At 57.3% G+C, this 12,621-nt stretch overlaps 1 protein-coding gene across 7 annotated transcripts in view; it reads right to left on the bottom strand.

The window, feature by feature from the left end:
• The window catches only part of SLC45A1 (solute carrier family 45 member 1), a 79,702-nt gene that overhangs the window by 2,180 nt on the left and 64,901 nt on the right, over positions 1-12,621 (bottom strand). For 4 of the 7 annotated variants that reach the window (XM_041773078.1, XM_041773079.1, XM_041773080.1 and 1 more), the window contains 7 exons: positions 12,093-12,615; positions 11,542-11,634; positions 10,886-11,110; positions 5,798-6,510; positions 3,545-3,698; positions 1,855-2,031; positions 491-696 (listed from right to left, as the gene is read on the bottom strand). In XM_041773078.1, coding sequence (XP_041629012.1) covers positions 491-696; positions 1,855-2,031; positions 3,545-3,698; positions 5,798-6,510; positions 10,886-11,110; positions 11,542-11,634; positions 12,093-12,591 — 2,067 coding nt within the window. In that variant the 5' untranslated portion in view covers positions 12,592-12,615. Of the gene's footprint in view, positions 1-490; positions 697-1,854; positions 2,032-3,544; positions 3,699-5,797; positions 6,511-10,885; positions 11,111-11,541; positions 11,635-12,092; positions 12,616-12,621 lie in introns of those variants that run through there. The other 3 variants (XM_041773077.1, XM_041773081.1, XM_041773082.1) reach the window with 3 other exon arrangements.

Here is a 12,621-nt window from a genome sequence, read left to right as displayed (position 1 = left end):
CCTCCATCTGCACTGTGGTGTGGCACGGAGATGTGATTTAACCTTGTCTTGAAGTTCTGATATTTTGTTCAGCACGGAGTTTTGGCACTAATTCTCTTTTTTAGAAATACTGTGCTAACCTATTCTTGACCTTGATCACTGAGTTTTTTTGTGTCCCAGGTGAGTGGCTCGTTCACCTTGCCCGAGGCTAACAAGTGGCCCTGAAGCCTGACAGCAGGGGACACGAAGGGGTGAGCCTCCCCTTGCTCCCTCCTCGCCGCCCAACTTCCCCAACAAATGGGGCACCAACGGAGGTAGCAACCCACTCGGGTTTCTGCTCCGCGGACCCCAGCTTGGACATTCTTAGCGTGTGATCGGGCCCCTCATTCCCGTCGTGGAGCTGCTCCCAGGGCCATTTCTCAGGTAGGGTTCCTCCAGGCAGCTGGGGGGGTGGAGGCCAGGTCCTGGCCGGCCTTTTCAGGACCCGAGGCAGAGAAACGGAAGCACTTACCTTTTTGTTCTGGTAGTAATCGCACAGAAGTGAGTAGGGCAGGGTGCACAAGGTGGAAAATAAAATCCCGTAGGTGATGCAGAGTGACAGGACCACGTAGAGGTTCCGGGACAGGGTGGCGAGCCCAGTCCCCAGGCCAAAGGCCAGGTAGGCGATAAAGTACAGTGTGCGGATGCTGAGGTATTCTTCTAGCTTCTCAAGAATAGCTGCGGGCCGGAAAAGGTGAGCGTCACGCTCTGCCCGGTGGCCCCAGGCACTCTGTTTCCCTGGGCCACCTCCCCAGGACTGGGCCTACGTCTGGCAGGTGGCTCGCCCCACACTAGAAAGCCTGCAGAGAGGGAGCAGGGGGCATCAGTTCCAGGGGTGCCCAGGCCAGCATGGTCCAGGGGACGGCAGGCCCCAGGGGGTGCAGGTGAAGGGATCTTGGTCCAAAACACCAAACAGGCTTGGGGGGCAGGACACAGGGCAGGAGGCAAAATCCAGCAGGCCGGAGCACTGCCTGGACACCGCCCGGAGCTAAAGATGGTTTTTATATTCTTAGATGGTTTTGAAAAATCAAAAGAAGACAAGTATTTTGTGTCACATGAAGATTATATGAAATTCCAATTTCTATTGAACGTAAAGGAGGTTTTACTGGGACTTGACCGCACACACTTGTTAGACAGAAACATCTTGTCCGTGGTGGCCTCTGAGCCACTGGGGCAGGGTCCAGGGGTTCCCCAGAGGCCATGTGGCCTGCGAGGCCGAAAGCGCCCCTTCTCTGGCCCTTGACGGAACATGCGGGCTGACCCTGAGATGACAGTTGCTGGTGGCACCATCACCCAGGTCCCCACTGGGATGGTCGCTGGCACCCTGCAGGGATCCAGCTCGGCCTCCTGTGTCCCCTGTGCTCCCCCCTACAGACCTCGAGGTCAGCTCAGCCTCTGGCCTGGGCTCTCCCCACATGCCCTCCCATCTGCCCCCCCACCCCGTTCTCACCTGCTCCTTCCCTCCTTCTGGACCACTTGCCACACGAACCAATGTGGGAAGGGTGGAGGGGGTGGGCAGACAGCCCACCGGCCTGGGGGTGACCTCGGTGTTTGTCCCTAGGGCTCCCCTTTGCCCTCAGTTATGGGCCTGGCCTTTCTGCCTGCCGGCTTACTCAGGTCTGGATAGACACCGGTCCCCATCGCCCAGCACAGGGCAGTGCCACCCCGCTGGCCCCAACAGGTGGTCCCATGACAGTGTTCCCCAAATTGGGATGCTCTGCCTGCGATCGTGAAGTCACAAACCTCCCTCAACTCAAAGTATTCCAAGGACCCCACTAAAGCTGTCATTCCCACAAGGGGCCCCCCACCCCCACCTGTTCCCTGGGGCGCGGGTACCTGAGTAGAAGGCAGCGCTGAAGGCATAGATGCACATCCCCCAGCAGCCCATGGTGACGCCGCTGTTGTATTTCCGATATTCTTCTGACGTGTGCGGGGCTTTGGGGTCTCCCTGAAATACCACCTCACCCATGAAGTCCGTGTAGAAGAGCAGCATCCCCTCAAATGAGAGCCACCCTGGGAGGGGAAAGGGCTGGTGACCACCGGCAAAGACGCTGCTACCACCTCTTCTTTCGCCAATAGGTGGTTTTACCAAATACAGAGTAATACACGGTTTTTATGGCTTCAAAACCTAACGAAGAAATTACCTACAGCCTCACACCCAGAGATCACTTTACCTCTGTTAAACCATTGCAGGGCCCCTACCAGTCTTTTTTAAAGCAAATGTGTATCCTCATAAACACAGGCTCTGTTGCCTGAGATCGTGTTCTGCTCTTTCTCTGAACACTATGGCCCGGAGGGAGCGAAGCCCTCACTCCTTCTAACCGCCTCATCCTGCTCCCACTCGCCTCTCTGCAAGGGGACAAGAAAATGCCAGTGGAGCCGCAGCCGCTGGCATGACAGGGTGGCACTTAGCCGAGAGCGGCAGGCTAGGAAGTGCAAATGGTGCCAGAGGCCCACAGGCTTCTCGGACGAAGGAACCGCGGGGCTCCTGCGTCAGTTCCATCATCGGTAGAGGAAGGGAGGACGGCACTTGTGGGACCTCTTGAACCCCAATCGTTACCATGCACGACTTCCTAAGCCAGCGAGTATTCTCAAACAGCCCGTGTTAACGGCAGCACGAGGCTGCACAAAGTGGGCACAACATTAATACATTGAACCCCTTCTCCCGCTGTTGGGCCTGCACCCCCCCCCCGCACCCCTGCTTCCCAGCGTCTGGCTGTTATCCATCCTGCTGTGACTAATACCTGGCACATAGATTCTTGATAACATTTCTGTTTATGGCCTTGCATGGAATATCGAGTAGGGTCACTGGGATAAAGGTTATGGACATTTTTAAGATTCTTGCCTGTTGCCAGATGGCCTTCCAGAAAGACATCCTGATTTATATCCCACAATATTGGAGAGCCCGAGAGTATCTCAAATTCCTAATCATCCTCAGAGGTTCAACAACCTGACGGCAGGGAGATCCCGAAGGGAGTGAAATGGCAATCGGAATGTCAGGCCTGGGGCTCGAGGCCAGAGCCGGGCACGGGCAGGCACGTGCGAGTGTCTGTATGTGCGGCCGCCTCGGCTCTAACACACTAGTGAGGCCCAGACGGGCTCAAGGTACAGGCCCCACCGGTGGCGTCCGTCACTGAGGTGCGAGCTATCCGAAGAGCTCTTGGTAAGCAGAATTCGGGCTCTGCGGAGACCAGGTGTCGGCCGGGGGGAAGGGGTGTGCCTCCGGCCCGAGCACCTGGCGTCATTCGGGCGGCCCCGGGCACCTACCGGTCTGGCCCCCTGCAGAGAAGCCCCCCGGGGCACCCGACACCACGTCCTCCCCTCGATGGGACCTACGGAGTCTACCCGCATGGGCGATGTCGCCCCCACCCCAGGACGGGACGGGCTCCGGGGCTTCCCGGGAGGCCGGCTGGGGAGGGAGCCCGGGGTCGGGGAGCCGTGTCCCCGGCATGTCCCCATGGCAAAGCGTGAGCCGGGGGTGGGGGTGGGGACACGCAGAGCACGGCGAGGTTTGCGGAGAGCTCACCCAGGAAGTGGTTGACGCAGAGATTGCGGAGTGCCTTGGGCATGTGGCAGATGGTGAAGCACAGGTGCCTCATGGACAGAGGCTGCCCCGCCGGCTCGCCGGAGCCCGCCAGCTCACTCTCGTACTTCACGCCGTTCAGTAAAATATTGGCCACCTGAAAAGGAAGCCGCACAGATCCTGCCGGGCTCGCGCTCCTGCTGGTGCCAGCTGAACGCCCAGCGCCGAGCGGCACCCTGGGCCACGGGGCACCCGAGGACGCGCCCACCCTTTGGTGGCATGAGAGATGGGTGCCGCCGAGCGCCAGTGACTACCTGCTCGAACATGAAAGACACTGGAAACACGGGAAGTAAGGGCCAGTCCGAACCTGGATGTCCCAAGAGCCCCGCCCGCTCGGAGTAAGGCGCAGAGGGCTGCGCGGGGGCGGCTGGGGGATCTGCTCAGAATTCTCCCAGGGGGCCCGACCCCCACAGAGGCCGCGGCGGCCCTGAGCAGGTGCAGGCAGCAGACACACTTACCTCAGCCCTGGGCGCGGGGCTGCTTGCTTTGGGGCCCGGGAGTCCCCCCCACCACACCCGCTCACTGATTTGCTTTGCTCACTGCCCCAGGCCAAGGGGGCGCCGCTCCGGGGTCGCTCGCCTGGGTCGCTGGTGCAGACCCCAGCCAGGTGACCTACGGTTCTGCAAGCGGCGGGGGCGGGGGGCGGCGCTGCCCTGGCTCCACAGGGGCACTGGGGCTGCTGTCACCAGCGGGGCCACGCAGGGCAGCTAAGAGCCCACGGCACGGGGTCCCCAGGCAGCCACGACCCAGGAGCTCGTCCCGTGGCTGCCGGCGGAGGAGGAGGAGGCTAAAAGGCCACCGCTGTGCCCGCCCGAGGCCGGCCACGTTGCCCGTGGCCCGTGACTGACTCTCCTCAAGGAGCTGCCTCCTACATGGTGCCCCCCTGGGGAAGGAACCGGAAGAGAGGATTCCGACGACAGCCCCGACCACAACTACAGAACTGGATCCCGAAGCCAGGTGGGATGTAGTGAAGCGGCACTGGATGACGCAGGGCTGCCAAGAGGCCTGGTCGAGAGCCCTCCTGTCATCAGTGACGGAGGGTGAGGTTCGAGGCCTGAGAGGAACCTCTGTTCCGGCCATAAGCGGACCCCCCAGCCTTCCAGCGATTTTCGCTTCTTCAGGCCTTTTCCAGTCCTGAGCTCCAGAGGTGTTCTCGAGCTTTCCCCACAAGGATGCCACGTGCCTCCGCAGGAGGACGGTTCCTCCCTGGGGCTGTGGAGGTGGCATGACGACCAGCCAGCCGCCAGCGCCCCACAGGAGAGCAAACCAGACACAGGTGCTGGAGGGTGACCCGGGGACAGAAAATGCAGCTGCCCCCCGGGAGGCAGCCCTTCCCGGAGCACAGACCCCGGCCGAGGAGCAGGCCCTCCCAGGCTCCACGGGAGACATGGCCCCACGCCGCCCGCCAGTCGGGTCGGGTCAGGTCAGCAGGCCGCGCTTCCGAGCTCCCCGGCCTCCAGGCTGCCTGCCTCGGCCCCGCAGGTCGAACTCCCTTTCAAGAAACTCCGAATTCCTCCTGGAATCCTCTCTCACCCTGTGACTCCCCTGAGGGCAGGCGGGCCCAGGACGATTACGTCCACTTCAAGCGTCAGGGTAGCCTTTCTTTTGTTTGAGGTGACCTCCTGACTCTGATGCTGCTTAAAAGCCCACCTGTCAGTTGGTGGCCTTTCAGCCCATCTGACCTACACTAAATACGACACCAACAGCCTTCTGGAAGGTTCTTCACCTGCACTGACTGTGCCACGCACTACCTTGTAGAATCCAGAGCTTTGACAGCCTCCAGGAGCCCAGGAGGACCCAGGATCGTCTGCCAGACGTTCTGTTCGGAGCCCACCCCTGGGGGAGACTTAGACCTGCTGGCACCAGACACCACAGCCCAAGCGCATGGACACTGGGGACGACACTAAGGATGCTCCTGACAGAGTCACCCCGGGAACCTCCTGGCCTGACCTGCCTTTGGGCAGACATGACCACGTTTCAAACGAGTGTCCCTCTGACGCGGTGGGCCCAGTCTCACCACCCCTCACGCCCAGGCCTTGTTGGCTTAGTTCCACCGACCTTCCAACGCCTCCAGCGGGGGAGGAGCTCGGGGTGGGGGGTCTTTCCAGAGCCACAATCCCCCTCCCTCTAACTGCTGAGGGGGGACAACACGCAGTGCCCTCCGTCCCATGCCCCTACCCCCACCCTCGCTTTTACCTGCTGACTGAAGGTCACGTTCCTCCGGCGGCTGGTGTCGGGGCCCCCCCCTCCGGCTGCGTCCGGGAGGGCCAAGGTCTGGGGTCTCTTCAGGATCCCGGCCGAGCGGGGCTTGGGGGTGTCCAGGGAGCCCACCCTCAGCACGTCCCCGTCGGGGCCCCCAACCAGGGCTGCCTCCCGCCTGTCCCCGAGGTCCTGGCGGTAGAAGCCGTCGGGGGCCCGGGGGAAGCTGACGCTCAGGGCCTGCCGCGGGGCGCCGTCGGGGGCGCCCGTGAAGCAGTCAATGAGCACGCTGTCTATGTTGGACGTGGCAAAGGATGAGGCGAACTCGTTGATCCCCGTCAGGGAGCCGTCGCGGCTGGTGAAGCTGCCGTACTTGGGCGTGAGGGGGCTGAGCGGGGAGATGGGGCTGGACAGGCCGGCGTACAGGCCGGGGGCCGGGGGACAGGGCAGGGGCTCGCCCGCGCCTTCCTCGCACAGCGCGGGCGGGGACGGTGGCAGCGGGAGGCTGGGGCTCTTCATGGTGGCCTTCTTCTCACCAGGGGGCCGCAGGGGTCTCTCAGGGATGCTGAGCAGGGTCAGGACGGTGGTGACGCTCAGGGTGACCGCGGTGAAGATGTAGATCACCCTCAGCTGCCCGCCCAGGGCTCTCCCGAAGCTAGTTTTGTCCCAGTGGATGCCCCCAACCACGTAGCCGAATCCTCCTCCGAGGCCTGAGGACAGAAGCAGGATTAAGTCCCCCTGGCTGACCCCCTGCAGGTGGTGCGGGGGCAGGAGACCCTCGGTGGGGGGCCCTCGAGAGTCGTGGTTCTGAGTCTCACTCAAGTGGCCAAATCCCTGCGAGGATCCAGATACAGCATCGGTCCCTCCTAAACCCCAGCACAAGGGAGAGTGAGAATGGGATTCCCAGGGGGACCCCCTCGGGGTGCCCCCTCTCCCGCTCGAGGGCCACCTACTGGGCCTGCCTGGCTCCAGAGCAAGGGGCACAGTGACCGCCTGTCCACCTCTGTCCCACTTACACGTGGCCTTGCTGGAACACTGACGGTCTCTACACTGGGTCACATTCCCCTTGGGGGAGGCAAATATGGAAGATCTGGTCTCTGACACAGTTGGGCGGAGGGGATTTACGTGGCCACCCCGGTCTTACTCTCCTGATGCCGGCATCCTACTGGTGACCAAGGATGGCCACCCCGGTGACTAACCCTCCAGGTCGGCAAGCCATCAGGGAGCAACAGGGCTGCAGGGATCTGGGCCCTTCCTCTGCTCCTGCTTGCTGCCTCCCACGGCCTCGGCCTCGGGGAGCAGGTGCACGGCACACTGATGCATGCGGCACCGCGTAAAGACGCGGGTGGTGCCTCCTCGCACCCCACCAGCAGCACCCCATCTACTGAGCTCAGGAAGTGTGGTCTCCCCGCCGCCGCCGGCTCCCAAGTTCCCACGTCCCCAGCACCTCCAGCCCCCTTCCCTGCTACACCAGGGATCTGGTGTGTTGTTTTATTTTGAGTTCAGCAACGTTCTGAGCCCGTCTCCTGGTTGGGAGCCGAGTTCTCTCCATTTAACTCTGCTCCTGGAGAGGAACCTGTCTTCAACCGGCTGCTGCGATCTGGTCACCTTCTGCTCCGGGGAGAACCAGCCACTTTTAAGCTGTGACTTCTACGGAAAAATTCATCCTTCTCCAGGTCCCTAAAGATGGCATGTGGCCCTGAATCTACTTCTTAATGGTTTCCTCCTATGGCCCTTTCATCTGTCCCCAGCTGTCCTTATGGGCCTTTGAATTTCATGCTGCCCCCGACTCTTCTTATTCTTACCTTCCCGTGTTCATGGTCCCAGTTAGCTTCTTCCCACCTCTTTTGAAGACATAATTGCTATTTTGTGGCCCTTAAATAACATCAGCTGTGAGATGACCTTTATTAATCACTTTTTAAAAAACAATGACTGGGGCAGCCCAGGTGGCTCAGCAGTTTAGCGCCACTTTCGGCCGGGGTTGTGATCCTGGAGACCCAGAGTCGAGTCCCATGTCGGGCTCCCTGCATGGAGCCTGCTTCTCCCTCTGTCTCTCTCGCTCTGTGTCTCTCATGAATAAATCAATGGGGTCTTAGAAAAAGAAAAAACAAGGATTACTTGTTTAAAAAATAATAATAAAAAACAATGACTGAAGCAAATGTATTCTCACAGGAAAGAAATCGTGTGAACAACTCAGCCGCGATAAAACAAACGGCCTGATTCAAACAAGGCAAAGAACTTACATATCTATTTAGTGTCTATTTTTCCAAAGAAGACATACCGAGGGCCAAGAAGCACACAGAGAGCATCCCTAGCCTGCGGGGAAATGCAAATCCAAACCACGAGGAGATCCCACCTCAACTCATGAGGATGGGTTGTAGCAAAAACCGTAACAAGCGTTGGCAAGATGTAGAGAAATAGGAGCCCGGTGCACTGCTGGTGGGGTGTAAGACGGGGCAGCTGCCACGGAATGCAGTAGGGAGGCTCCTCAGAAAATATAGAATAGAATTACCATATGATCCAGTAATTTCACTTCTGGGTTTCTAGCCAAAAGAACTGAAAGCAGGGTCTTGAAGAGACATCTGCACACCCCTATTCGTAGCAGCACGAGTCACAACAGCTGAAACGTGGGAGCCACTGGCGTCCACCAGCAGGTGAAAGGATAACAAAATAGGATCTGGACACACAGTAGAGTGTTATTCAGCCTTATATATGAAGGACATGCTGACACCTGCTGCGGCGGGGATGACGATCACCCCAAGTGAAATCAGCCAGTCACAAAAAGAGAAGTACTGTGTGATGCCATCCATGTAAGGTGCTCAAAGTTGCCAAAGTTACAGAGACAGAGAGAGTATATGATGGGATCCTGGGGGCTGGAGGTGGGGAATGGGGAGTCAGGGTTCAGAGCGGACAGAGTTTCAGTTTTACAGGATGAGAAAGGTGTGGGAGTGGATGGTGGTGATGGCTGCACCCCAGTGTGAATGTGCTGGATGCCACCGAACTGTACACTTAAAATTGGTTAAGATATATAATATCTTAATATCTTAATAAGATATGTATCTTAATAAGATACATAATATTTTATATTATGTGTATTTTAGCACAATAAAAAAAGAAAAGAGGGGCTCCCGGGTGGCTCCGTTGGTTAAGCAGCAACTCTTGATTTCGGCTCACGTTATGATCTCAGAGTCCTGAGATCAAGCCCCATGTCAGGCTCTGTGCTGGGCATGGAGTCTGCTGGAGAGTCTCCCTCCCTCTGCCCTTCTTCCCCCACCCCCGGGCACCTGTGTGTGTTCTCTCTCTCTCTCTCTCTCCAAAATAAAGAAATCTTTAAAGAAAAGACACAATACAGAAGACTATAAGGTTAAAAGCAGAACCCTTCTTGCTACCCTCCACACCCCAGCACTGGCCCGGCTGAGACCCCTGCAGAAGTTCCCCGGACCCTGATGTACGCATGTGTGTAAGTAGAGGCAGGTAGTGGCATTTGCTAGAAGAACCAACTGGGACTGGACAGACCGAGCAGTTTGCCCAATGTCACACAATGAACAGGAGGCAAAGCCCAGAATGGATTCAGGCTTCCAGGTTCTGGAACCGGCCTCCAGCCGCGTGCGGGCCTCCTGCCTCCACACCCAGGTCCTCCAAGACCCGGTCTTGTTACATCTTCCCCTTGACCTTTAGAAATACTCTCCAATGCTATTTTAAAAGGGATTGCTTTATTGCATTTTATTTTGAACAAGGTACGTGTTTTATGTAAGAACGCTGGAAGTACTGAATTTTATAGGAAACTTTGACGGGCAGACATCACACTGAACTCTCGGAGTGTCCTGCAGTCAGTTCTCCTGAAGGTTTCTGTGCTGCGCAGTCACTGAGGTTAATCCTCGCCCTTCTAATTGCACAGGCCCTGGGGCTCCCTGGTCACTCCGCCTCCTATCTGACCTCCACGGGCACCCTTCTCCCGTTTGCCTCAAGCACACACCGTTGCACGCGGCACGCATGTGTTTGCGACTCCTCATCACGTGCAGAATCTGTATTTGCCAATTTACCTGCTCACTAAAATGTACCTGTGACTCTAGTCAATCCACACTCCATACACAATCACTCTCAGATACGTGCAGAGCAGCGAAAACCGAGTTGCCCGACACACAAGGTCCCAGAGGAGGCCAAACAAGGTGATGCTCTGCTTTCCTATTTCAACCATCAAGACTGGGAATAAGCAACCTTTTTTGTAGTCTATATGGTGCCACGTTTCTGCAGATTTTTTGCCCCCCCCCCTTTTTGGTGACATCACTGTTTAAAACAGCCCCCACGTGTAATACTGATGTACTGCTCTCTCTCTCTTTAGATTTTATTTATTTATTTGAGACAGAGAGAGAGAGCACAAGCAGGGGGAAGGGCAGAGGGAGAGGGAGAAGCAGACTCTCCACTGAGCAGGGCGCCTGACACGGGGCTTGATCCCAAGACCCTGACTGAGATCATCACCTGAGCCAGAGGCCGACGCTTAGCCAACTGAGCCCCCTCAGGTGCCCCTGCACAGCTGTCTCTTGTTCGTAAGTCCAAGAAGGCTGTGATGTGTCTTACGAAGCAAATACGTGTGTCTGGCAAGCCTTGTTCAGGCATGCGTTATGGTGCTGTTGCCATGCGCTCCTTGTTAGTGAGTCTATGGTGTACGTCCAAAAGGTGTCTTTAAACTGAAACACATAAGACAAGTTTAGGTACGGACCGGTTGCTTGGGACGGAATATGTGACCAGAGGTTCACAGGAAGCTGACCCTGTAGTTTCCCTAGGGGCAGTGACTCAGGACCGGCTAATTCAGGGCTCATGGTGACTACAGAACCTAACTCCTCGAACAATGAGAATAAAGAGCGCATATAACCACATGCACGGATACTTACACATCACACATGTGGCTACACGTATAGTTCGTACACGTACATGCGTAGAGATCAGCACTCCATAGTGTTGCTGAACAATATTGTTTGAAATACATATGTTCAAGCACGCCACGTTCTTCCATATATTGGAGTTGTATCGACTTGTTTTTTGCACCAGGGCGTGCGGGAGTGCACACGCGGCCCGGAGACCTACCTGCCAGCAGGGCGTGGATGTTGAGGCCGCGGTCCTGGTCGGCGGGGCTGCACACATCCATCATGTAGGCATGGCTGGGGTTGTCCGCGGAGTCAGCGCTGAAGTCCATCAGCACCACCCCGCACACGGTCAGGAGGAGGCCCCACTTGTGGTCGTCGGCCGAGTCGGCCAGCGCCGTGCCCAGGTCCCGGCCGTTGAGCAGGAGCGAGAGGCCCAGCAATGCCCCTGCGGACAGAGAAGCAGAGTCACGCCGCCAGGAAACGCAGAGCAGCTCTGCCCCTGCACCCGCCGCTTCAGTGGGGAGTCTCTAGGGCCCAAGGATGCCTTTTTCACCAAACACCGAGCAGAGCCCTTTGGAAAAGTCACCTGCAGACTCACCATGAGTTTTTTTCCCCACTTGGATCAGGGTTTTTATTTTGTCAAGCAGGGCGGGAATGACATAAACTTTATTAACTTGTTCTTAAAAAAATCAGTGATAACTTGCTGCAGTTAACTCAGGCCAGGTTTTGGACACTCCCTGCCACCTCGCCTGTGAAATTATCTGCATCACTGCCTGGGTCAACACTGTCAGATTTTGCTAAGAGGAAGCAGCTGGGGCCTTTCTTTCTTTCTTTTTTTTTTTTTTTCCACTTTATTTCAATTCCAAAACAACAGACCTATAGCCAGGACAAGAATGAAAGGGCGTCTCCTTCCAAACCTTGAGGTACACCGGTCACTCCAAGCACCCAACAGTGGCTGCAGTAGGAATCCTGAAAGAGAGCAGTTCAGAGGTCATCGCTGGGGTCCCCTGGGCATACCTGGCTGGACAGAGACAGCCTGGTCCCAGCCCTCAAACACCTGCACCGGAAGATCCCAGGGCGTCAAACGAATAGATAATGAAACTTGGAGCACACAACCCTAAGCTAGAAAAACAAAAGACAGACTCTTGGAACAGCTCAGATCTTCTACCTAGGCCCCTACAAGGTACTAAGCAGCCGTGAGCTCCCTTGGCAATCCAAGAAATTCCAGGGCCGCCCAGACTCAAACCACATCAAGCTAAATTCATTGCTTGGATTCTCCAGTGACAGCTCTGTGAGGATGGTGGTGATCCTTGGGGTCTGTGAAATTCCTGGTCTACGGCCTGTTTAGAGGGAGTCACTTAAAACACGGGGTGTGGTGACCCTTCCTGTGTTTTCCCACAACCCCAAACTAATGAGTGGAACTTAACTCTTGCTCCTCCCTTGACCCTCTAGCTGCTTCAACTCGGGCTTCTGGAAGCTTCCATAGGTTTCCGGAGGCCATCCACCAGCGGGGCTGAGCTGGGGCTCACCAAGGATGGGGCTGATGAACCACACCAGACTGTAGAGCTGGTCAGGCAAGCCCATCTGCAGGAGCACGGGGGTCACGTACGCTGTCTCCATGGCATAGCTGAACTCGATGCCAAAGAGAATGCAGCCGTTGAAGAGCAGCTCCCGGAAGGACCTCTGGGGGTGCAGGTCCCCAAAGTCCACCAGCTCGATGGGACACGGGGTGTTGGGGGGCGGGGGCGGGGAAGGACGAATGCACTTCCTCCTCTTGGGGTGCCGTTTGAAGTTGTTGGCTCGATGGCTGATGTGCCGGGTAACGGACCCCGAGTAGCCTGAGACCTGAGACCTCCAGAAGTCCTGAGGAGCCAAACTGGGGAACAGGGCCTCTCCTGGAGGGGTGCTGCTCGCCGGGGGGATCATCGTAGGGGGGGCCGGTGGATGTTCCTGTGG

Source organism: Vulpes lagopus, chromosome 10 (assembly GCF_018345385.1).
Source record: "Vulpes lagopus strain Blue_001 chromosome 10, ASM1834538v1, whole genome shotgun sequence".
NCBI classification, from domain to species: domain Eukaryota; kingdom Metazoa; phylum Chordata; class Mammalia; order Carnivora; family Canidae; genus Vulpes; species Vulpes lagopus.
This window is presented reverse-complemented; position numbering and strand designations above follow the sequence as displayed.